The sequence below is a fragment of the Anolis sagrei genome, chromosome 13, assembly GCF_037176765.1.
Source record: "Anolis sagrei isolate rAnoSag1 chromosome 13, rAnoSag1.mat, whole genome shotgun sequence".
Classification (NCBI taxonomy): Eukaryota; Metazoa; Chordata; class Lepidosauria; order Squamata; family Dactyloidae; genus Anolis; species Anolis sagrei.
In genome coordinates, this window is record NC_090033.1 from 9868519 (window position 1) to 9894906 (window position 26388).

At 43.6% G+C, this 26388-nt stretch overlaps 1 protein-coding gene across 5 annotated transcripts in view; it reads left to right on the forward strand.

Annotated features, from left to right (window-relative positions):
* Positions 1-26388, forward strand: part of HSPG2 (heparan sulfate proteoglycan 2) — a 173231-nt gene that overhangs the window by 104120 nt on the left and 42723 nt on the right. For 2 of the 5 annotated variants that reach the window (XM_067472750.1, XM_067472749.1), the window contains 24 exons: positions 141-251; positions 350-450; positions 536-716; positions 2216-2275; positions 2614-2736; positions 3245-3397; positions 4202-4344; positions 6531-6611; positions 7036-7171; positions 7526-7677; positions 9827-9965; positions 10054-10199; positions 10289-10421; positions 12546-12697; positions 14580-14709; positions 16662-16813; positions 16910-17051; positions 17194-17348; positions 17440-17578; positions 19563-19714; positions 19831-19969; positions 20096-20247; positions 24537-24675; positions 24982-25142. In XM_067472750.1, the coding sequence (XP_067328851.1) occupies positions 141-251; positions 350-450; positions 536-716; positions 2216-2275; positions 2614-2736; positions 3245-3397; positions 4202-4344; positions 6531-6611; positions 7036-7171; positions 7526-7677; positions 9827-9965; positions 10054-10199; positions 10289-10421; positions 12546-12697; positions 14580-14709; positions 16662-16813; positions 16910-17051; positions 17194-17348; positions 17440-17578; positions 19563-19714; positions 19831-19969; positions 20096-20247; positions 24537-24675; positions 24982-25142 (3272 nt within the window). The remainder of the gene's footprint in view (positions 1-140; positions 252-349; positions 451-535; positions 717-2215; positions 2276-2613; positions 2737-3244; positions 3398-4201; positions 4345-6530; positions 6612-7035; positions 7172-7525; positions 7678-9826; positions 9966-10053; positions 10200-10288; positions 10422-12545; positions 12698-14579; positions 14710-16661; positions 16814-16909; positions 17052-17193; positions 17349-17439; positions 17579-19562; positions 19715-19830; positions 19970-20095; positions 20248-24536; positions 24676-24981; positions 25143-26388) is intronic. The other 3 variants (XM_067472751.1, XM_067472753.1, XM_067472752.1) reach the window with 2 other exon arrangements.

The following is a 26388-nucleotide window of genomic DNA, read 5'->3' on the forward strand; positions in this document are numbered from 1 at the left end:
GTCAAGCCTATAGAAATCAAAGTCCATGGAAACTCTATGCCGTGTCTTCAGGTCCACTTGCACTTGACCCCTAGTGAAACTACTCTCAATCAAGGTAGTCCTGGCTCACCTGTGATTGTGTTCCCCATCCTATTGTCCAGGTATGGAGCTCTACTTCCCCAGCATCCAACCCTCTGAAGCCGGCGTCTACATCTGTACCTGCCGCAACCCGCAGTACTCCAACACCAGCCGGGCCGAGGTGGTTGTCACAGGTGAGCCAAGCTACGGACCGGAATTGCTTGTTCGTTATGGCTGAGCTACAGAGCTTTCTCTGTAACGTGAGTTTTTGGTCTCTTTGCGGACAATGCAGAGTCTCCCAGCAAACCCATCACGGTGACGGTGGAGGAGCAGAAAGTGCAGAGCGTCAAGGCCGGAGCCGACGTGACTTTTGTCTGCACCGCAAAGAGCAAGGTGAGTGTCCGTGCGGAAGGACCGCTGGGCTTGTTTGGAAACAGACTCTGCCTTCCTACTTCCCTTCCTCCTTCTTTCCCGCTAGTCTCCGGCCTACACACTCGTCTGGACACGGCCGAACAACGGGAAGTTGCCCAGCCGGGCCATGGACTTCAACGGCATCCTGACCCTCCGCAACGTCCAGCCGGAGGACGCCGGGACGTACATTTGCACGGGCTCCAACATGTTCGACATGGACGAAGGGGTGGCCACCCTCTACGTCCAAGGTAGGAGCAACCAGAGGAAGGACCATCTGTCCGTCTGTCCGTCCCTTTCGGTCTAGGGCTCACGCCAGACGGGCACACACGCGGGCACCAGGACGCTTTCACAACACGCTTCTCTGTAGAGACACTGGGGGTTGTGATTCCTAGTTCGGCCTTGGAACATAGGTTTGAGAGCAGTTCGGACTAAAGGTCTCTTCCAGCCATTCACTTTCATTGGATCCCAGTCCGGAATTCGCAAAAACCACTTTAAACCAGTAGCCATTCTCCTTGGATCTAGACCATGCATGGGCAAACTTGGGCCCTCCAGGTGTTTTGGACTTCAACTCCCATATTATTCAAATCCCATATATATATGTGTTATTTTTATAGTTATATAAAAATTAATTTATTGTATGTATAAAATAAATAATATAAACCCCTTTTTTCCCAGTTCCAGCAGACCTCACCTCTGAGGATGCTTGCCATAGATGCAGGCAAAACGTGAGGAGAAATGTCTCTAGAACATGGCCATATAGCCCGAAAAAACCCACAAGAACTGAGTTAATAATTAATTTATTATTAATTATTAATAATTATTATTAATAATAATTAATTAATTAATATATTATTAATTTATGCATTATTTTTATGTGTATATATAATAAATATTTATGTGTATACATAATAAATAATGGCGTTCCATGCAGTCATGATGGCCACATGACCTTGGAGGTGTCTACGGACAACGCCGGCTCTTCGGCTTAGAAATGGAGATGAGCTCCAGAGTCCCAGTCAGGCACGACTGGACTTTACCTTTACCTATATAGTAAATTAATATACCTACACACACATATAAGTAATATATAAATTAAGTATAATATAAATTAATATATACATATAATAAATTAATGTATTTATACATATATAAATAATACATACATAAATTATTTTAGTATAATTAGGAATATATACATCAAGTATAATATAAATTAATATATTGATACACATATAATACATAATTATTCTAGTATAATTAGGAATATATAAAGTATAATATAAATTAATATAAATGTATAATAAATTAATGTATTTATACATATATAAATAATGCATACATACATTTTTCTAGTATAATTAGGAATGTATAAATTAAGTATAGTATAAATTAATATAAACGTATAATAAATTAATGTATTTATACATATATAAATAATACATAAATTTTTCTAGTATAATTAGGAATATATAAATTAAGTATAATATAAATTAATATAAACGTATAATAAATTAATGTATTTATACATATATAAATAATACATACATAAATTATTCTAGTATAATTAGGAATATTTAATAAGCAATCTAATATATAGAAATAATTATTATTGTTAGCAGTCGTAGTAATAATAACATTTAATACCGCCTCTCTCTGTGGCTCGAGAGGGCTTCTAGTGTTTCGGAGGAAGTTTCCCTTCTTCGCTTTCTCACCCCGTTCTCTTTCCCACACTGCCGCTTGTTTCCAGCACCGTCCAAGACCCAGATGTTCTATGGACCCGTAGAAGTGGTGGAAGGCCACCGGCCCTGTAAGTCGGCTTGGCCTCCCGGCGCATGTCCATCCGCCTCCAGATTATTCCCCGACAGATCCGGCGTCCTCGGAGCCTTTTCTTTTGCTCTTCTAGTGTTCCCCTGGCATGCGGACATGTCCTTGCTGTACTCTCCCAGCATGCTGTGGGGCCACCACCGTTCTAGGGCCACGAGCGAGTCTCCCCTTTGGGCACATGTTTACTCTTTTGCACCTCCTCCATTTGCACGCGCATGTCGAGCACGGTTGCCCCCCCCCCCTTGCACCTGTGTGATTTTGGTGCTGCATTTCACGTCTCTTTGCCTCGAATCCTTCTGATCTCTTCCTCTCCTTCGACAGCCACAGCGGCCGTACCACCGATGGCCACCATTGAGCCTTCGCAGCTGAGCGTCCAGCCCGGGCAGGCAGCTGAGTTCCGCTGTGTCGCCACCGGAAGCCCAGAACCCTCCCTGGAATGGATCGGTAAGGTTTTTTATTGTTTATTTACAGCATTTCTATCCCGCCCTTCTCACCCCTCGGGGAGAGGGAGGATTCAGGGCAGCTAACATAGGCAACAATTCAATGCCAACAATACCAAAAAACAACAATATAAAACCATGAATAGATAAAAATTTAAAAATAATATTAGTTAAATAGTCACATCACATAGCCGTTTCCAATTAAGTCTAAGACTCGGAGTTCCTCTGGTGTCGCTGTGAGAAGGTCCTCCGTGGTGCATGTGGTCGCATCGTCATAGGTGGTCTGTGGTTTGCTCTTCTCCGCACTTGCATGTCACAGACTCCACTTGGTGGCCCCATTTCTTAAGGTTGGCTCTGCATCTCGTGTATCTGGAGGGGATTCTTTAGGTCGAGTCCTTTTATTGTTAGCCAGCTTGGGTCTTACTGTATAAGAAAGAGAAGAAAAAGAAAAAGAAGAAGTAGAAGACGGGTGTCTCACAGTATAATAATAATACTATTCCTTCCTTCTGCAGGGGGACCAGGCGGTGTCATTCCTCCCAGGGCCGTCATCCGAGGCGGGATCCTGCGTTTCCCGGCGGCCGAATCCTCCGACGAGTCTCAGTACTTGTGCCGCGTGCGCAACAGCGCCGGTCAGCATGTGGCCCGAGCCTTCCTGCAAGTACACAGTACGTCCCGGTCCATCTTGAGAGAGTTCTTTCCCCAAGGGTTAGGTGAACCCGAAATGGGAGAGATGCCTTTCGATCCTTGTGGCCGACCCCAAAAGTCCTTGTGGTTGGGGGTTGACCCGAAATGGGAGAGGTCAACCTGAAATGGGAGAGATGCCTTTCGATCCTTGTGGCCAACCCCAAAAGTCCTTGTGGTTGGGGGTTGACCCGAAATGGGAAAGATGCCTTTCGATCCTTGTGGCCGACCCCAAAAGTCCTTGTGGTTGGGGGTTGACCCGAAATGGGAAAGATGCCTTTCGATCCTTGTGGCTGACCCCAAAAGTCCTTGCGGTTGGGGGTTGACCCGAAATGGGAGAGGTCAACCCAAAATGGGAGAGATGCCTTTCGATCCTTGTGGCCGACCCCAAAAGTCCTTGCGGTTGGGGGTTGACCGAAAATGGGAGAGATGCCTTTCGATCCTTGTGGCCGACCCCAAAAGTCCTTGTGGTTGGGGGTTGACCCGAAATGGGAGAGGTCAACCCGGAATGGGAGAGATGCCTTTCGATCCTTGTGGCCGACCCCAAAAGTCCTTGCGGTTGGGGGTTGACCGAAAATGGGAGAGATGCCTTTCGATCCTTGTGGCCGACCCCAAAAGTCCTTGTGGTTGGGGGTTGACCCGAAATGGGAGAGATGCCTTTCGATCCTTGTGGCCGACCCAAAAATCCTTGCGGTTGGGGGTTCACCAAAAATGGACCCCGAAAGGGCATTCCTTTTGGCCAAATTGCACACCTCTACTGACCGCTCTCCCTGCCCTTTGGTTTGCAGGCGCCACCGTCCCGCAGGTCCAGGTGAGTCCGGAGCGGACGGAGGTCCAGGAGGGCAGCACCGTCAGGCTCTACTGCCGGGCCGCCGGCTCCCCCGCGGCCACCATCACCTGGGAGAAGCAAGGAGGGAGCCTGCCTCCCCAGGTAAGGCCAGGAACCCCTCACCTGGATCCCCACTGGGCCCAGTCCTGGCCACCACCAGGTTGACCCTCCAAATGGAGAGGGCTACTAAAAGGAACATAGACTCCTCGAGTTGGAAGAGACCTCATGGGCCACCTAGTCCAAGCCCCTTTGGCCTTCATGCGGGAAAAGCACCATCAAACCCACCCCCATAAGATGGCCATCCAGCCTCCACCACACTCCGAGGAAGAGAGTGGGACAACATGGCCGGCCCATGGGGTCTCTTCCAACTATTGTGGGATTCAAGCTGGGGAAGGAAAAGCCAGAGGCACGCAGCGTCATTTCAGGGATGCCCCTCTTTAAATTGAGGGCGTTCCTTTTCCTCCTTCCCTTTCCTGCTCCTCCTCTTCTCGCCTCAGAGTCCAACACTTTTCTCTCTCTTCCCACTCCCTCCCACCCTTCCTTTATTCCTACCACCTTTCCTTCCTTACTTCCTCCCTCCCTTCTTCTTCTCTTCCCTCCCTCCCTTTCTTACTTCCTCCCTTCTTTCTTTCTTTCCTCCCTCCCTCTTTTCTTCCCTACCTTCCTTCCTCTCTTCCTACTTTCTTTCTTTATTTCCTCCCTCCCTTCTTTCCTTCCTTCTCCCTCTTCTCTTCTCTTCCTTCTTACCTCTTTTGTCTTTTCCTGTTGTCTTCTATCTTTCTTTCTTTCTTTCTTTCTTTCTTTCTTTCTTTCTTTCATTCATTCATTCTTCCTTCCCTCCCTCCCTCCCTCCCTCCCTTCCTTCTCCATCTTCCCTTCCTTCCTCTCTTTTTTCTTTCTTCTTTCTTTCTTTCTTTCTTCCCTCCCTCCCTCCCTCCCTCCCTTCCTTCCTTTCTTTCTTTCTTTCTTCTTTCTTTCATTCTTTCTTCCCCCCTCCCCCTCCCTCCCTTCCTTCCTTCTCTGTCTTCTCTTCTCTTCCCTCCCTCCCTTCCTTTATTCTTTCTTCCTTTTTCCCTCCCTTTTTCCTTCCTTCTTCTGCTTCTCGTCCCCTCCTTTTTACCTCTTTTCCTCCTTTCTTTCTTTCTTTCTTTCCTTCCTTCCTCCCTCCCTTCTCCCTCTTCTCTTCCCTCCTTCCCTTCCTACTTTCTTTCTTTCTTTCTTTCTTTCCTCCCTCCCTTCTTTCCTTCCTTCTCCCTCTTCTCTTCCTTTCCTTCTTACCTTTTTTTTGTCTTTTCCTCCTTTCTTTCCTCCCTCCCTCCCTCCCTCCCTTCCTTCCCCGTCTTCTCTTCTCTTTCCTCCCTCCCTCCTTCCCTCCCTTCCTCCCTTCTTCCTCTCTTTCTACTTTCTTTCTGTCTTTCCTCCCTCCCTTCTTTCCTTCCTTCTTCCTCTTCTCGTCCCTTCCTTCTTACCTCTTTTTCTCCTTTCTTTCTTTCTTTCTTTCTTTCTTTCTTCCCTCCCTCCCTCCCTCCCTCCCTCCCTTCTCCCTATTCTCTTCCCTCCCTTCCTTCCTCTCTTCCTACTTTCTTTCTTTCCTCCCTCCCTTCTTTCCTTCCTTCTCCCTCTTCTCCTCCTTTCCTTCTTACCTCTTTTTTGTCTTTTCCTCCTTTCTTTCTTTCTTTCTTTCTTTCTTTCTTTCTTTCCTCCCTCCCTCCCTCCCTCCCTCCCTCCCTCCTTTCCTTCCCCGTCTTCTCTTCTCTTCCCTCCCTTCCTTCCTTCTTTCTCTCTTTCTACTTTCCTTCTTTCTTTCTTTCCTCCCTCCCTTCTTTCCTTCCTTCTCCCTCTTCTCCTCCTTTCCTTCTTACCTCTTTTTTGTCTTTTCCTCCTTTCTTTCTTTCTTTCTTTCTTTCCTCCCTCCCTCCCTCCCTCCCTCCTTTCCTTCCCCGTCTTCTCTTCTCTTCCCTCCCTTCCTTCCTTCTTTCTCTCTTTCTACTTTCCTTCTTTCTTTCTTTCCTCCCTACTTTCCTTCCTTCTTCCTCTTCTCATCCCTTCCTTTTTACCTCTTTTCCTCCTTTCTTTCTTTCTTTCTTTCTTTCTTTCTTTCTTTCTTTCTTTCCTCTCTCCCTCCCTTCCTCCCTCCCCCTCCCTCCCTCCCTTCCTTCCTTCCTTCCTTCCTCCCTGTTCTCTTTCCTTCCTTCTTTCTTTCCTCCCTTCCTCTCTTCTTTTCTCCCTCCCTTCCTCTCTCCATTTCTCCCTTCCTACTCCACTTCCTCCCTTCCTTCCTTGGCCAGGCTCTCCCTGTCTTTGGCTTCTTCCACTTCCAAGGGCTGAGCTTGGAGGCTCTCCGGCAGCGAATCCAGCAGATCCAGCAGGTATTCAGACTCGCTCTCCCTGCATCCTTTGCTTGTCCTTCTCCGTCTCTTCCTCCTTCTGTGATTCTCCTAAAGTCTCCCCAAAGAGCTTGTCTGCAACGAGGACGCCTCCTCCAACGGATTGTGTTTGCGTCTTTTGTGTTCTTGCTTTGCGTGCCTTCGAGCCATGTATGCTTTTGCTCAGTGGTGTTCCAACCTGTCAACTGTTGGAGAAAGTTGGGCATTTGATAGGCAGATAGTATTATTATTATTATTATTATTATATAATCTAGGATCCCTCTCATTTCCTGTTGTCTCAGCCCTGTTCTTAACTAGGAGTCGTTTGTAAGTCAGATGTTTGTAACTCAGGGAATGCCTATATATAAAATAATATAATAATAATATATAATAATATATTATATTATTTTGTCCCTTGTGTTCACAGTCACGCGCAGAGAGGACAGATATTGCCACCCTAGTCATTCCTTCCATTACTGTTGCCGACGGAGGGGTCTACTTGTGTGTCGGGAGCAGCCCCGCCGGGGTCGGACGGGCCAGGATCGAGGTGGCGGTCCAGCGAGGTAACAACAACAACTTGTTTAGCTTGTACTTCAAAACCAGTAACACAATTTAATAATAATAATAATAATATGAAATAATAATAATAATAATAATAAAAACTAGTCAAAATGAGGGAGAGGTTCCGTAACTGCTGCATAAGCGGCGGATGAAAAGAACTGGGGTGGTGGCTCCGCCCACCTGCTACTTATACTCGCAAGGGGAGAGTGGGCGGAGCCAAGCACCAAAGTTTTTCAAATCTATCTAGAAGGTTCTGAAGCTACCATATGTGCAAATTCACATATGGAAACTACGGTTACAGGTAAGCAACCTATATTTCACCCTTGTGTTCTCATTCCTTTCCTTTTGTTGCGCAGCGGCCGGGATGTCGCCGACGGTCAAGATCGACTCTTCGTCCTCCTCGGTGGTGGAAGGTCAGACCCTGGACCTGAACTGCGTTGTGTCCGGACAGAGCACAACCCCCGTCACCTGGTACCGGAGAGGAGCCGCCCTGCCCGCCAACCACCAGGTACACGGCTACAGGCCCCATCATCCCAATAGTGAGATAGAATCCTAGAGGTGGAAGGGACCCCAAAGGCCATCTAGTCCACCTATATGAGAGAGAGAGAGATAAAAAGATAGATAGATACATAGATAGATTCCTACACTTGGAAGGGACCACTAGTCCAACCCTATGATAGATAGATAGATAGATAGATAGATAGATAGATAGGGAAGGGACCACAAGGACCATCTAATCCAACCCCAGAAGATAGATAGATAGATAGATAGATAGACTTGGGACTAGTAGTCCATCCCTATGATAGATAGATAGATAGATAGATAGATAGATAGATAGACAGACTTGGGACTAGTAGTCCATCCCTATGATAGATAGATAGATAGATAGATAGAATCCTAGACTTGGAAGGGACCACAAGGACCATCTAATCCAACCCCAGAAGATAGGTAGATGGATTCCTCACTAGTCCAACTCTATGATAGAGAGATAGGTAGATAGATAGATACTTAGATAGATAGAATCCTAGACTTGGAAGGGACAACAAGGACCATCTAATCCAACCCCAGAAGATAGATAGATAGATCGATAGACAGACAGAATCATAGAATCCTAGAGACCCCAAAGGCTATCTCGTCCAACCCTATTATTGATAGATAGAAGGATAGATGGAAAGACAGACAGAGAGATGATCAAATAATAGAATCCTAGAGATGAAAGGGACCCCAAAGGTCATCTAGTCCAACCCTATGATAGATAGATAGATAGATAGATAGATAGATAGATGGATGGATGGATGGATAGATTCCTACACTTGGAAGGGACCACTAGTCCGACCCTATGATAGATAGGTAGATAGATAGATAGATAGATAGATAGATAGATAGATAGGGTCCTAGACTTGGAAGGGACCACAAGGACCATCTAATCCAACCCCAGAAGATAGATAGTTAGATAGATAGATAGATAGATAGATAGGTTGAATCATAGAATTCTAGAGACCGTAAAGGCCATCTCGTCCAACCCCATGATTGAGTGATGGAAGGATAGATGGAAAGACAGAGAGATGATCAAATAATAGAATCCTAGAGATGGAAGGGACCCCAAAGGCCATCTTCTTCAACCCCAGAAGATAGATAGATAGATTCCTAGACTTGGAAGGGACCACTAGTCCAACCCTATCTAGATAGATAGATAGATAGATAGATAGATAGATTCCTAGACTTGGAAGGGACCACAAGGACCATGTAATCCAATCCCAGAAGATAGATAGATAGATAGATAGATAGATAGATAGATAGATTGATTCCTAGACTTGGAAGGGACCACTAGTCCAACCCTATGATAGATAGATAGATAGATAGATAGATAGATAGATAGATAGATAGATAGATACATACATACATACATACATACATACATACATAGATTCCTCAACTTGGAAGGGACCACAAGGACCATCTAATCCAACCCCAGAAGATAGATAGATAGATAGATAGATAGATAGATAGATACATAGATACATAGATACATAGATAGATATAGATTCCTAGACTTGGAACGGACCGCAAGGACCATCTAATCCAACCCCAGAAGATAGATAGATAGATAGATAGACAGATAGACAGATCGAATCATAGAATCCTAGAGAGCCCAAAGACCATCTCGTCCAACCCTATGATTGATAGATAGAAGGATAGATGGAAAGACAGAAAGAGAGAGGATCAAATAATAGAATCATTGTTGGAAGGGATTCCAAGAGCTATCCAGTCCACCTCCAGAACATAGATGATCGAATCATGGAATCCTAAAGACCCCAAAGGCCATCTAGTCCAACCCTATTTTAGATAGATAGCTAGAGAGATAGTTGAATCATAGAATCCTAGAGTTGAAAGGGACTACAAGGTTCATCCAGTCCAACTCTGTGATAGACAGATAGATAGACAGCTGATCGAATCCTAGAGTTGGTAGAGACCCCAAGGGCCATCTAGTCCAACGCTAAGATAGATAAATAGGTAGATAGATAGGTAGATGATTGAATTATAGAATTCTGGTTGGTAAAGATCCCAAATGCCATCAAGTCCAATCCTCAGATGGATGTATGGATGTCACCACAAGTGAGAGGCAAACACGGCCTTCTTCTCCCAAACAATTCCAGGTCTATGGCCCCGTCCTGAGGATCATGGAGATCTCCGCCTCCGATTCGGGTGAATATGTCTGCCGCGTCAGCAACGGAGCGGGTCCCAGGGAAGCCTCAATCACTGTTATTGTGCAGCATGGGCGCTCTTCTGTGCAAAGTAAGGAGGAGCAGTATTTGTGGGGGGGGGGGGTGCTCATCATTTGCGGATTCCTGAGATCCCTCCTTGATCTCTCTCCCCTTCTTAGCAAGCAACCCTCCGGTCAGGATTGAATCTGCTTCGCCGTCCATCACCGAAGGGCAAGCCTTGGACCTGAACTGCCTGGTGGCCGGCCAGTCGCGGCCCCAGGTCGCCTGGTACAAGCGTGGGGGGTCCCTCCCGCCCAACCACAAGGTATGGACGCCCATCACGATCCCCTTTTGCCCTGCGTTGGGGAGAAACCGCCACCTGGTTGCTCAGTTGACACTCCACCACGGTTTCAGATTTCGGGCTCTCACCTGAGGATCCCAGGTGCCACGGCGGTCGATTCAGGGGAATACGTGTGCCGGGCGAGCGGAGCTGATGGCGTGGTTCAAGAGGCCTCCATTGTGGTCACCGTCTACAGCACTTCCCAAAGTAAGCTCGACATTTTGTATTATTATTATTAACTAATTATTATCTGCAGTACTTCCAAAAGTGAGCTGGATGTTTCATATTATTATTATTAATTATTATTATTAAGTATTATGTTTATTTTTTATTATTGTTAAATATTATCTACAGTACTTTGCAAAGTGAGCTGGACGTCTTGTATTATTATTAATTATTATTATTAATCATTATGTATATTTATTAAATTATTATTATTATTATTAACTATTATTAACTACAACACTTTCCAGAATGAGCTGGACATTGTGTATTATTATTTATTATTATTATTATCAATTATTATTAATAATTATTATTATTGTTAATTATTATCTGCAGTACTTTGCAAAGTGAGCTGGATGTTTTGTATTATTAATTATTATTATTAATTATGTATATTATTTAGTCTTCTTTATTATTATTATTTATTGTTAATTATTATTATCTACAGCACTTTCCAAAGTGAGCTGGACATTTTGTATTATTATTAATTATTATTATGTATATTATTTATTATTGTTGTTTATTATTATTCTTTATTGTTAATTATTATTATTATCTATAGCACTTTCCAAAGTGTGCTGGACATTCTGTATTAATATTAATTATTATTATGTATATTATTTATTATTATTATTTATTGTGAATTATTATCTACAGCACTTCCCAAAGTGTGCTGGATGTTTCGTATTATTAATTATTATGTTTATTATTTATTTATTTATTTATTTATTGTTAATTATTATTATCTACAGCACTTCCCAAAGTGTGCTGTAGATAGTTGTTATTGTTTTCATTTTTACTAATTATTAATTATTATTATCTACAGCACTTTCTAAAGTGAGCTGGACATTTTGTATTATTATTAATTATTATTATGTATATTATTATTATTTATTTATTTATTGTTAATCATTATTATCTACAGCATTTTCCAAAATGTGCTGGATGTTTCCTATTATTATTATTATTATTATTATTATTATTTATTTATGTTTATTATTATTCTTTATTGTTAATTATTATTATCTACAGCATTTTCCAAAATGTGCTGGATGTTTCCTATTATTATTATTATTATTATTGTTTATGTTTATTAATAATAATAATTGTTAATTATTATTATCTACAGCACTTCCCAAAGTGTGATGGATGTTTCCTATTATTATTATTATTATTATTATTATTATTTATGTTTATTATTATTCTTTATTGTTAATTATTATTATCTACAGCATTTTCCAAAACGTGCTGGATGTTTCCTATTATTATTATTATTATTATTATTATTTATGTTTATTAATAATAATAATTGTTAATTATTATTATCTACAGCACTTCCCAAAGTGTGCTGGGTGTTTTGTATTGTTGTTATTGTTTCTTTTTTACTAATTATTCATTATTATTATTATCTACAGCACTTTCTAAAGTGAGCTGAACATTTTGTATCATCATTAATTATTATTATGTATATTATTTATTATTATTCTTTATTGTTAATTATTATTATCTACAGCACTCCCCAAAGTGTGATGGATGTTTCCTATTATTATTATTATTATTTATGTTTATTATTCTTCTTTATTGTTAATTATTATTATCTATAGCACTTTCCAAAGTGTGCTGGACATTCTCTATTCATATTAATTATTATTATGTATATTATTTATTATTATTATTTATTGTTAATTATTATTATCTACAGAGCACTTCCCAAAGTGAGCTGGATATTCCGTATTGTTGTTATTGTTATCATTTTTACTAGTTATTAATTATTATTATCTACGGCACTTCCCAAAGTGAGCTGGATGTTTCAAGTTGTTGTTCTTAATAATAATATTTTACTTTATTATTATCATATTAATTATATAGTATTATTATTATGTTTGTCCATGCCCCGCTTTTTCTCACCTCAAGGAGACTTAAAGCAACTTACATTAAAAAAAATCAGTACAGTTTAAAATCTTTCCATGGTTTACAATTTTTTTAAAAATGCCTGTTTTCTGCGCAAAATAACCACAGGCTTTGGCACAGAGTGGGATGGGATGTAAATAGGCCTGGTTTGCTTATTCTTCTGTCTGGATAAATACAAGTTGCCTGTCTTTCCAGCCTCGGGTGTCACTCCTCCGCTGCGGATCGAGTCCTCCTCACCCTCCGTCATGGAAGGCCAGGCCTTGGAGCTCAACTGCGTGGTGGCCGGACAGACGGAAGTCTCTGTCACGTGGTACAAGCGTGGAGGGGCCCTCCCTCCTGGGCACCAGGTACACAAGCCACTGAGAAAACATCATACTAATAATATATACAATGTAATAAAATAATAATATAATAATACTATATATTGTATTAAAATTGATTTTGTCATTTGGGAGTTGTAGTTGCTGGGATTTATAGTTCACCTACAATCAAAGATCATCCTGAACCCCACCAACGATGGAATTGAACTCAAACTTGGCACACAGTTCTCCCATGACCAACAGAAAATACTGGAAGGGTTTGGTGGGCAGTGTCCTTTGGTTTTGGAGTTGTAGTTCACCTACATCCAGAGATCACTGTGGACGCAAACTATGATGGGTCTCGACCAAACTCTACACAAATACTCAATTTGCTCAAATGTGAACACTGGTGGAGTTTGGAGAAAATGGAATCTTGACATTTGGGAGTTGTAGTTACTGGGATTTGTAGTTCACCTACAATCACAGAATATTCTGAACCCGACCAACGATAGAATTGGGCCAAACCTTCCACACAGGACCCCCATGTGGGCCACAGCAATGCGTGGCAGGGGACAGCTAGTGTATATATATATATATATATATATATATATATTTCCCCATCGTGGTCCCTGTGAATCGCACATATGGTATTTCCTACGCCTGCACAGACAGGTCTCTTGCAGGCTGATTATATCTCATTGTACTAATAATATGTACTAATAATAATATGATATTATAATTATATATTTATATTACACTAGCCACCCCCTGCCACGCGTTGCTGTGGCCCACATGGGGGTTCTGTGTGGGAGGTTTGGCCCAATTCTATTGTTGGTGGGGTTCAGAATGTTCTGTGATTGTAGGTGAACTATAAATACCAGCAACTACAACTCCCAAATGTCAAGGTCTATTTCCCCCGAACTCCATCTATGTTTATATTTGGGCATATTAAGTATTCGTTCCAAGTTTGGTCCAGATCCATCATTGTTTGAGTCCACAGTGCTCTCTAGATGTAGGTGAACTACAACTCGCAAACTCAAGGTCAATGCCCACCAAACCCTTCCAATATTTTCTATTGGTCATGGGAGTTCTGTGTGCCAAGTTTGGTTCAATTCCATCATTGATGTTCAGAATGCTCTTTGATTGTAGGTGAACTATAAATCCCAGCAACTACAACTCCCAAATGACAAAATCATAATTTTTTGAGTGATGGTCACTCCTTGTCTTGTGAGACGTTTTGTTGCCAAATTTGGTGTGATTTCGTTCATTGGTTCTTTTGTTTTTAAGCTACTCATTATGCCCAGAGCATTTATATATATATATATATAGATTTCCCCATCGTGGTCCCTGTGAATTGCACATATGGTATTTCCTGCGCCTGCGCAGATAGGTCTCTTGCAGGCTGATTATATCACATTGTACTAATAATATGTACTAATAATAATATGCTATTATAATTATATATTTATATGACATGTAATATTACTAATAATATTACTATATAATTGGTATAGTACAATATAGCAATACTTAAAACTGATATTGTACTATGCTAATAATATAATATATTGTATGTATATATGCCTTGTAAGTGAGAAGGGCGGCATATTAATGTCGTAAATAAATAAATAAAATTTCTCTAGAGTAGCAATAAATTCCCGATCTGCCACTTCGTTTTCCCAGGAGACTATTTCTAGCCGTAATAAGATAATACTACTAATGCTAATTCTATGTACAATAATCTAAGATTTATCTCACTTCTTGTTGTCTCAGCCCCATTCTTAACTATGTGAGTCGGGTGTTTGTAACTCGGGGACGGCCTGTATGTAAGGATCATAACAGGGCCATGCCAGAGAACTTTAAGGCAAGCATATCGATCCAATCTGTAAGTAGTGACATGCTCAAAGGTTCCTTCATTCATCGGCCACAGGTCTCTGGTTCCCGCCTCCGCATCCCGCAGGCCTCCCTCTCGGACTCGGGCGAGTACATCTGCCGCGTGAGCGTGGACTCCATTGTTCGGGAGGTCTCCGTCCTGGTCTCCACCGCTGGTTCTTCACCCGGTGAGCCTTGCCCCGAAACACAGCCTTCCAGACACTGATTGTTCTGGTACGGCTGTACCAGGGGCTCCAACTTTATTTGCTTTGTATTAAATGTTTGCTTGCAATCCTAGGCTTGGGATTCTGCAGCAGGGTGGCTTCCTGTTAAAGTTTGCAGTTATAGGGCAGGCCACCTGTTCATCATCATTAGGTTCTCTAGTCCCGCCCCCTTTTGGGTTTAGAGAAGGGAAGGGAGCCATTTTTTAGTTAGTCTCAGCAAGAATAGCTAATGTACAGGATGTGTCCAGGTTCTCCTTAAGACTTCCTGGAGGAGATCAGTCTTAAGAGCATCTAAAGATTCCCAAAGGTTCCAGGGAAACAGCCTTACAGCCCTGAGGAATTTTGGAGGGAATAACAGCTTTAAACATCAAGAACTCCAGCTACGTGACTACAGGCCTACTGGTAGGTCCACTCGGTTTTGAGACGCAGTTCAGCCCGGTAGTGGATCCACATCAGTTAGGTTTAGGTTCACAGTTAGCCTGGGAGGAGGGATTTTCCTTTGAAGTAAAGCAAAGAAACAGTTAGAAGCCACTAGTTGTTTCAAGCCTGGAAGCATTTGTTTAACCTTTGAAGACAAAAGAAGTTTCTGTTTGATTGTTCATCAATACAAGACTTTTGTTCTGGAACAGCTGTTCCAGGAGCCTCAGATTTTTTTGCTGTGTTTAAATGTTTGTGTGCAATCCCAGGCTTGGGATGTTGCATCAGGGTGGTTTCCTGTCATAATTTGCATTTATAGGGTAAGCCACCTGTCAATTATAGTTAGGATCCCTGGTCCCGCCCCCTCCCTTTTTGATTTTTGGAGGGAAGGGGCCATTTTTCAGTTAGTCTCAGCAAAGGAAGCCAATGCAGAGGATATATACAGACGTCCTGCTGTGCAAAGGCTTCGTCTCTTAAGACTTCCTGGGGGAGAACAGTTTTAAGAGCCTCCACAGATTCCCGAAAGGTTCCAGGGAAACAGCTTTACAGCCCTGAGGACTTCCGGAGGGAATAACAGCTCTTCATCAAATCTTCAGCTAAGTGATTTCAGGCCTATTGGTACATCTGCTTTGTTCTGAGACGCAGTTCAGCTGGTAGCAGACTGAAATCAGTCAGGTTGAGGTTCACAGCAGCCTGGGAGGAGCTATAAAGGGGAATTTTTCTGTTGAACAAAGTTTTTGAAGATAGTGCCTGTTCCCTGTGGACAAGTTTGAGACATCTGATTTCAATTCCTGTTTGTTCATCAATAAAAGACTTTTATTTAAGCTTAAGCCTCCTAAAGCCTGTTTAATAAGGGAAATTTCTCTAAAGGGTTCCTTCTCGGGCCCCTTGGCTTCCCGCTGGACGCAAGCCTTACATCCTCTCTTAAAAGCACTTAATTCCAGCTCCAGTGGCGACAGAACATAGAATTATAGAATCATAGAATCAAAGAGTTGGAAGAGACCTCATGGGCCATCCAGTCCAACCACCTGCCAAGAAGCAGGAATATTGCATTCAAATCACCCCTGACAAATGGCCATCCAGCCTCTGCTTAAAAGCTTCCAAAGAAGGAGCCTCCACAACACTCCGGGGCAGAGAGTTCCAATGCTGAACGGCTCTCACAGTCAGGAAGTTCTTCCTAATGTTCAGATGGAATCTCCTCTCTTGTAGTGTGAAGCCATTGTTCCGCGTCCTAGTCTCCAAGGAAGCAGAAAACAAGCTTGCTCCCTCCACCCCGTGGCTTCCTCTCACATATTTGTTGTATTTAAACTCAAGCACTCTAAAGACTGTTTATGGGGGGGAAATCTCTAAGAGCTTCTCTTTGGGCCCCCCAGCTTCCCGTTGGGCTCAAGTTGCACATTCTGTTTTAAAAGCACTTCTTTTCAAGCCCAGCGGCGACAGAACACTGACCATCCAGCTCCCTTGGCTTAGCTGTTTCTCCTCGTTGTGTCTGCCTCCAGCCTTGAGCATCACTCCTTCCCTGCGGATCGAGGCTTCCTCCCCGCACATCGCTGAAGGGAAAACGCTGGAGCTGGACTGCCTCACCGCCCGCAATGCGCAGGCCTCTGTCTCTTGGTCCCGGCGAGGGGCCCCCCTGCCTACCCACCACCAGGTACCGGAATAACGTTCAGGAACTGAGTGAGCCTCAGATTTAAACTCCGACAGGTAAGGTTTCGATGTCGTAACCACAGCGATGTCCCACCTCCAGGCCTTTGGCTCCCGCCTGCGCTTAGTCCGCGTCACTGCGGCCGATTCAGGGGAATACATTTGCCGTGTCTCCTTCGACGCCATGACCACTCAGGAAGCCTCTGTTTTTGTCACCATCCATCACGGCGGCGCCGACACTTTCCGTAAGTCACCCGCTCACCTCTCATTTGAAGTCTCAACGTGGTCCGAGCAAAGCCTTGTCTTGAATTCTTGCGTGGGAGGGAGGGGAGGGGGCGGTCATATCATCTCTTTGCAACCTTTCCTTCCTTTTTGTGGGCCTCACAGCGTCCGGAGTGACTCCGCCGGTGCGGATCGAGTCCTCCTCGACTTCTCCAGCCGAGGGCCACACGCTGGACCTGAAGTGCATCGTGGCTGGACCCCTTTCGCAGTCCAGGCTGACGTGGTTCAAGCGGGGTGGCCCACTTCCTGCCGGTCACCAGGTAAGGACCCTCCTCATCCATGACAACGAGAGTGGGAAGAGGCACTCGCATTCCTCGTGGACCCATCCCCACTGATTCCCGTCTCCCACAGGTCTCGGGCCCCCTGCTGCGCATCCCACAGGCCTCAGCGGCCGACTCCGGGGAGTACGTTTGCCACGTCAGCAATGGCACCGCCACCCATGAGGCCTCCCTGATCGTCACCATTCAGAGCGGGACGGACTCCTCCTACTGTAAGTCCCTGCCTCATAGGAAAGGTTTAGTGTGTGGAGGACAGGACAATATCATCATCATCATCATCATCATCATCATCATCATGTTGTTGTTGTTGTTATAATACCTAGGGGATTCTCCTGTTCCCTGAACTCTCATTATATTATTGTTATTATTGTTATTATATGGAGGGATTCTCCTGTCGCCCCGAACTCCCCTTATATTGTTGTTGTTATTATTACTATATGGAGGGACACTCCTGTCCCCCGAACTCCCCTTGCGTTGTTGTTATTTTTGCTGCTGCTGCTGTTGTTGTTGTTGTTATGATACCTAGGGGATTCTCCTGTTCCCCGAACTCCCCTTATATTATTATTGTTATTATTGTTACTATATGGAGGGACTCTCCTGTCCCCCAAACTTCCCTTACGTTGTTGTTGTTATTTTTGCTGTTGTTGTTGTTGTTGTTGTTGTTATGATACCTAGGGACTCTCCTGTTCCCCGAACTCCCCTTATATTATTGTTATTAAACGGAGGGATTCTCCTGTCCCCCAAACTCCCCTTACGTTGTTGTTGTCATTGTTGCTTGTGCTGCTGCTGTTGTTGTTGTTGTTATGATATCTAGGGGACTCTCCTGTTCCTCGAACTCCACTTATATTATTGTTATTATTGTTATTATTATATGGAGGGACTCTCCTGTCCCCGAAACTTCCCTTACATCGTTGTTATTTTTGTTGTTGTTGTTGTTGTTGTTATTGTTATGATACCTAGGGGACTCTCCTGTTCCCCAAACTCCCCTTATATTATTGTTATTATTGTTACTATATGGAGGGACTCTCCTGTCCCCCGAATCCTCTTGCGTTGTTGTCATTTTTGCTGTTGTTGTTGTTGTTATGATACCTAGGGGATTCTCCTGTTCCCTGAACTCTCATTATATTATTGTTATTATTGTTATTATATGGAGGGGTTCTCCTATTCCCCAAACTCCTCTTATGTTGTTGTTGTCATTGTTTCTTCTGCTGTTGCAGCAGCTGTTGTTGTTGTTATGATACCTAGGGGACTCTCCTGTTCTCCAAACTCGCTTTATATTACTGTTATTATTGTTATTATATGGAGGGATTCTCCTGTTCTCCAAACTCCCCTTATATTATTGTTATTATTGTTATTATATGGAGGGGTTCTCCTGTCCCCCAAACTCCCCTTACATTGTTGTTGTCATTGTTGCTTTTGCTGCTGCAGCAGCTGTTGCTGTTGTTGTTATAATACCTAGGGGACTCTCCTGTTCTCCGAACTCCACTTATATTATTGTTATTATTGTTACTATATGGAGGGATTCTCCTGTTCTCCGAACTCTCCTTATGTTATTGTTATTATATGGACTCTCCTGTTCCCCAAACTCTCCTTATATTATTGTTATTATTGTTACTATATGGAGGGACTCTCCTGTTCCCCAAACTCCCTTTATATTATTGTTATTATTGTTATTATATGGAGGGATTCTCCTGTTCTCCGAACTCTCCTTATGATATTGTTATTATTGTTATCATATGGAGGGACTCTCCTGTTCCCCGAACTGCCCTTATATTATTATTATTATTATTATTATTATTATTATTATTATTATTGTTACTTTATGGAGGGATTCTCCTGTTCTCTGAACTCTCCTTATGTTATTGTTATTATTACTATTATCATCAGCATTATTATATGGTGGAGACTCTTCTGTAACCCAAACTCTCATTATTATTACTACTACTACTATTATTATTATTGGTGTTCAGCGTTCCCACCATTTCACCATCTCAGCTGTCTCCCGAACTCCCCCATTGTTGTTGGTAGTGGTGGTGGTGGTGTTCCTCTTCCATCTAGTAAAAGGAGAGAGTGTCCCAGCAGGAACATTTCCAGACCTTTCAAGAAGAGATTTGGGTATCACCTGTAGGAACAGCCTTCCCCATTCCCATTTAACACCTCTGTCTCTCTTTTCCTCTTTGCTTCCGTCCCTCCCAGCGGTGGGTGTCACCCCTCCGATCCGCATTGAGACTTCTTCGGCCTCTGTGGTGGAGGGTCAGACTCTGGACCTGAACTGCCTGGTGTCCGGTCAGTCCCAGGCCAGGATCCGGTGGTACAAGCGAGGGGGCGCCCTGCCGGTCAACAGCCAGGTGAGTGGGAGGAATGGGTCACCGAAGAGATCGGACAAGCCTGGTCAGTGACGGGTGGAGAAAGGCCACAAAAACAGATTCCCATCTCTAATTTGAGGTTGTTCCTCTTCCCACAGGTCCTGGGATCCCGCCTCCGGATACTCCAAGTCACGGCGGCCGACTCGGGCGAATATGTTTGCTACGTCAGCGATGGGACCACGCCACTGGAGGCCTCAGTCGTCGTCAACATCCCCAGCAGGGATGGTACACTTCCAGGTGCCTCTCCCACGGGCATGGCTTAGCCGCTTCCCTGATTCGGGGTGCGGTGGTTGCAATAGATTGCTGTGAGTTAGCAAAAGAAAGGACAGTGTCACAGACCTCACCCTCCTCTTCCTCTTGCAGCGCATGGGATCATCCCTCCGGTGCGGATCGAGTCCTCGTCGGCGACGCTGGCGGAGGGACAGATGCTGGAGCTGAGCTGCGTCGTGGAAGGCCAGCCGCAAGCCACCATCACCTGGTTCAAGCGAGGGGAGCCCCTCCCGCCCAACCACCAGGTACAGAAACCATTTCCCCATAGAGTTGTAGTTGCTGTGTCGGGGTAAATAGACAAACAAAACACCTCCTGGGTAGGTACGTGAATTATCTCCTTTCACATCCTCGCTGAGCTGCGCATTGGACTGATTGCAGAGTCTTTATCTGTAGTTTGCAGAGATTTATAGCAAAGTCTCCGATCTTGTTTCCCGCTCACCGCTTGAATAAGGCATAAACTCCTTTTGGAGGCTTTATTCTTCACTCATTACTATATGTACAGTTATTTACATCAGGTTTGCTATCAGTATATACAGAGATATACTCACAATACAGACTCTGAGCAAGACATCATGGCAAGAGATTACGCCTAGAGAGATTGAATATGCTTGCCACTCCCTTTTATACCCATAGAGTTGTGGTTGCTGTGTCAGGGTAAATAGACAAACAAAACACCTCCTAGATAGGTACGTGAATTATCTCCTCCTTTCACGTCCTCCCTGAGCTGTGCATTGGACTGATTGCAGAGTCTTTATCTGTAGTTTGCAGAGATTTATAGCAAGGTCTCTGATCTTGTTTGCCGCTCACCGCTTGAATAAGGCACAAACTCCTTTTGGAGGCTTTATTCTTCACTCATTACTATATTAACAACTATTTGCACCAGGTTTGCTATCAGTATATACAGAGATATACTCACAAAAATACAGACTCTGAGCAAGACATCATGACAAGAGATCATGCCTAGAGAGATTGAATATGCTTGCCACTCCCTTTTATACCTGTAGAGTTGTGGTTGCTCCCGGGTAGGTACGTGAATTATCTCTTCCTTTCACATCCTCCCTGAGCTGCTCATTGGACTGATTGTGTGCAGAGTCTTTGTCTGTAGTTAGCAGAGATTTATAGCACGGTCTCTGATCTTGTTTGCCGCTCACCGCTTGTATAAGGCACAAACTCCTTTTGGAGGCTTTATTCTTCACTCATTACTATATTAACAACTATTTGCATCAGGTTTGCTATCAGTATATACAGAGATATACTCACAACAATACAGACTCTGAGCAAGACATCATGGCAAGAGATCACGCCTAGAGAGACTGAATATGCTTGCCACTGCCTTTTATACCTGTAGAGTTGTGGTTGCTGTGTCAGGGTAAATAGACAAACAAAACACCTCCTAGATAGGTACGTGAATTATCTCCTCCTTTCACGTCCTCCCTGAGTTGCGCATTGGACTGATTGCAGAGTCTTTATCTGTAGTTTGCAGAGATTTATAGCACGGTCTCTGATCTTGTTTCCCGCTCACCGCTTGAATAAGGCACAAACTCCTTTTGGAGGCTTTATTCTTCACTCATTACTATATTAACAACTATTTGCATCAGGTTTGCTATCAGTATATACAGAGATATACTCACAAAAATACAGACTGAGCAAGACATCATGACAAGAGATCACGCCTAGAGAGATTGAATATGCTTGCCACTCCCTTTTATACCTGTAGAGTTGTGGTTGCTCCCGGGTAGGTACGTGAATTATCTCTTCCTTTCACATCCTCCCTGAGCTGCTTATTGGACTGATTGTGTGCAGAGTCTTTGTCTGTAGTTAGCAGAGATTTATAGCACGGTCTCTGATCTTGTTTGCTGCTCACCGCTTGAATAAGGCACAAACTCCTTTTGGAGGCTTTATTCTTCACTCATTACTATATGTACAACAATTTGCATCAGGTTTGCTATCAGTATATACAGAGATATACTCACAAAAATACAGACTCTGAGCAAGACATCATGACAAGAGATCACGCCTAGAGAGATTGAATATGCTTGCCACTCCCTTTTATACCCGTAGAGTTGTGGTTGCTGTGTCAGGGTAAATAGACAAACAAAACACCTCCTGGGTAGGTACGTGAATTATCTCCTCCTTTCACGTCCTCCCTGAGCTGCGCATTGGACTGATTGCAGAGTCTTTATCTGTAGTTTGCAGAGATTTATAGCAAGGTCTCTGATCTTGTTTGCCGCTCACCGCTTGAATAAGGCGCAAACTTCTTTTGGAGGCTTTATTCTTCACTCATTACTATATGTATAACTATTTACATCAGGTTTGCTATCAGTATATACAGAGATATACTAACAATACAGACTCTGAGCAAGACATCATGGCAAGAGATCACGCCTAGAGAGATTGAATATGCTTGCCACTCCCTTTTATACCTGTAGAGTTGTGGTTACTCCCGGGTAGGTACGTGAATTATCTCTTCCTTTCACATCCTCCCTGAGCTGCTCATTGGACTGATTGTGTGCAGAGTCTTTGTCTGTAGTTTGCAGAGATTTATAGCACGGTCTCTAATCTTGTTTCCCGCTCACCGCTTGAATAAGGCACAAACTCCTTTTGGAGGCTTTATTCTTCACTCATTACTATATTAACAACTATTTACATCAGGTTTGCTATCAGTATATACAGAGATATACTCACAACAATACAGACTCTGAGCAAGACATCATGGCAAGAGATCACGCCTAGAGAGACTGAATATGCTTCCCACTCCCTTTTATACCTATAGAGTTGTGGTTGCTGTGTCAGGGTAAATAGGCAAACAAAACACCTCCTGGGTAGGTACGTGAATTATCTCCTCCTTTCACGTCCTCCCTGAGCTGTGCATTGGACTGATTGCAGAGTCTTTATCTGTAGTTTGCAGAGATTTATAGCACGGTCTCTGATCTTGTTTGCCGCTCACCGCTTGAATAAGGCACAAACTCCTTTTGAAGGCTTTATTCTTCACTCATTACTATATGTACAACTATTTACATCAGGTTTGCTATCAGTATATACAGAGATATACTCACAACAATACAGACTCTGAGCAAGACATCATGGCAAGAGATCACGCCTAGAGAGATTGAATAGGCTTGCCACTCCCTTTTATACCCGTAGTGGTGTGGCTGCTGTGTCAGGGTAAATAGACAAACAAAACACCTCCTGGGTAGGTACATGAATTATCTCCTCCTTTCACGTCCTCCCTGAGCTGTGCATTGGACTGATTGCAGAGTCTTTATCTGTAGTTTGCAGAGATTTATATAGCAAGGTCTCTGACCTTGTTTGCCGTGCACCGCTTGAATAAGGCACTTGAGCTCTGGCTTTCATCCAGATTTCTTTTGGAGGCTTTATTCTTCACTCATTGCTATATGTACAATATTTACATCAGGTTTGCTCTCAGTATATACTGAGATATACTCACAACAATACAGAACATGACGCCATGGCAAGAGAGCGTCATGGCAAGAGATTATGGCGAGAGAGCGTGAACATGCCTGCCACTCCCTTTTATACTTACAGAGAACACAGGAAAGGATACAATTCTCATCATGCCTGTTACATGGTCATGACACGGCTCTCCTTCTTGGTCAGGCATGCGCAAACTTTGGCCCTCCAGGTGTTTTGGACTTCAGCTCCCACAATTCCTAACAGCCTACTGTTGTTGTTGTTTTTATTATTATTATTATTATTATTATTATTATTATTATTATTAATCCCCTTCTATAGCCTTCCTGTGTATTTGAATATGTGGCAATAATAATAATAATAATAATAATAATAATAATAATAATAGTGTAATAAATAATGTGTATTTGAATTTGTGGCAACAACAACAACAACAACAATATATTACTAGATCACTTCTAAAGCCATCCTATGTATTTGAATCTGTGGCAATAATGTGATGATGTAGTAATAATAATAATAATAATAATAATAATAATGTCATAATAATACTAATAATTAATTAATGTGTATTAGGTTCTGTGGCAACAACAACAACATATTATTATTATTTGATCCCCTTCTATAGCCTTCCTGTGTATTTGAATATGTAGCAATAATAATAATAATAATAATGTAATAAATAATGTGTATTTGGATCTGTGGCAACAACAACAATAACAATATATTACTAGATCGCCTTCTAAAGCCATCCTGTGTATTTGAATCTATGGCAATAATAATAATAATAATAATAATAGGTCCATATCTCCACTTGCAATAATAATAATAATAATAATAAAATAATAATAATAATAGGTCCATATCTCCACTTGCTTAACCCTTCAGCGGAATATGCTGTGACCACATGTCCATTCGAACTGTATTTTTCACACACTGGAGTTATAGACAGTGCATTTCTATCTACCCAATATGCTGGAGGGCTGGGAGAATGTCACGAGAGCTAATTTCAGATGGTTTCAAAGAGGGCAGGCATAGGGCTCCGTTGGATTGTTCTGCCTTGTGTTTGCACCCGCGCTGATGGTTCTTGTTTTGGCTGCAGGTCTCCGGCCACCGCCTGCGTATCCCGCATGTCTCCTCGGCCAATTCGGGAGAATATGTCTGCCGGGTCAGCGGCCCCTCTGTCACCCAGGAGGCCACGCTGGTGGTCACCATCCAGGACGGCCAGAGCCCTTTGCCTCGTGAGTCCCAAGGATGAAGCAGGAGGGGAAGGCAAGGGACTACAGGCAGTCCCCAAGTTACGAACAAGAAAGATTCTGTGGGTTATCATCATTCCCCCATGATGATAACTCTTCCAGGAGTGGATTCCCTTCTGAGGGGGTGATTTCTCTCATTTCTTGTTGTCTAAGCCCTGTTCTTAACTAGGAGTCAATTGTAAGGTGGATGTTTGTAACTTGGGAACTGTCCGTACCTTGTTGATCAACCCATAGGTTTGTTGATAGGCGATCTGTGCTCTGAGGCTCTTGCTTCCCGTTCCTCTCCCGCAGCACCTTCTGACATGGATCGAACCCCCGTTCCACGGATCAAGCCCTCGTCACCCTCCATTGAGGAAGGGCAGTCCCTGGACCTCACCTGCTTGGCCCCGGGGCAGCCGCATGCCACGTTCACCTGGTATCGCCGGGAAGGTGCCCTACCTGCTGGTCATCAGGTGAGGAAGGGCCCTGATGGTCCATTGTGGGTCATGATTCGCCGCCTCTAACATCTTAGGGTAAGGCAGGGAAGGAGGAAAGAGCAACTTTCTCGGCGGTGACCAGGGGTCTCGGCGGTGACCAGGGGAGCATTTGCACAGCTTAGGCTCGTGCGCCAGCTGCGCCCGTACCTCGGGAAGTCTGACTTGGCCACGGTAGTCCACGCTCTGGTTACATCCCGTTTAGACTACTGCAACGCTCTCTACGTGGGGTTGCCCTTGAAGACGGCCCAGAAGCTTCAATTGGTCCAACGTGCGGCAGCCATGTTACTAACAGGAGCGGGACGCAGGGAGCATACAACCCCCTTGTTGTACCAGCTCCACTGGCTGCCAATCTGCTACCGGGCTCAATTCAAGGTGCTGGCGTTGGCCTATAAAGCCCTAAACGGTTCCGGCCCAAGATACCTATCTGACCGCATCTCGGCCTACGAGCCCACCAGGACTTTGAGATCGTCCAGGGAGGCCCTGCTCTTGATCCCGCCTGCCTCACAGGCACGCCTGGCGGGGACGAGAGACAGGGCCTTCTCGGTGGTGGCTCCTCGGCTGTGGAACACCCTTCCCGTGGACATCAGACTGGCTCCTTCCCTGATGATATTCTGCAGGAAATTAAAGACTTGGCTGTTCAAGAAGGCGTTCGAACAAGAAGTGCAATAATTGGTAATGACGACAGGAATGGAACAACGGAAAATGAGACTGGATTGTGGTTTAAACGATGAGACGACGCGAATGGCTTTTTGTATTATTGATATTGTTGTTTTTGATGATGATGTTTTGGTTATTGCTAGATTGATATTTTAGATTGTGTCTTGAATTTGAACCTTGTTCTTCTATGTTGTACACCGCTGTGAGTCGCCCCCGGGCTGAGAACAGCGGTATATAAGCACAGTAAATAAATAAATAATAAATAAACTTGGAGGCACTGGAGAGTCCAAGGAATCAAGCGAGGGAGGCAACCAATCTTGAGCACCATCGGATATCATCATCATCATCATTTAATAACTTATTAATCGCCCTCCATCCGAGAATGCTCCAGGCGATTTAGAGCTAAATTACAAAAGATAAAATACATACATACAAAAATTGAAAAGCAACAGAGATCGAATGCTCTAGGAAAAAGCCCGGTCTTAAGTGCGAGAGTAAAAGGCCCTAAGTCACATATGGCTTTCATGTAGAGTGGCAAGGAATTCCATAAGGCAGGGGCGCCTGG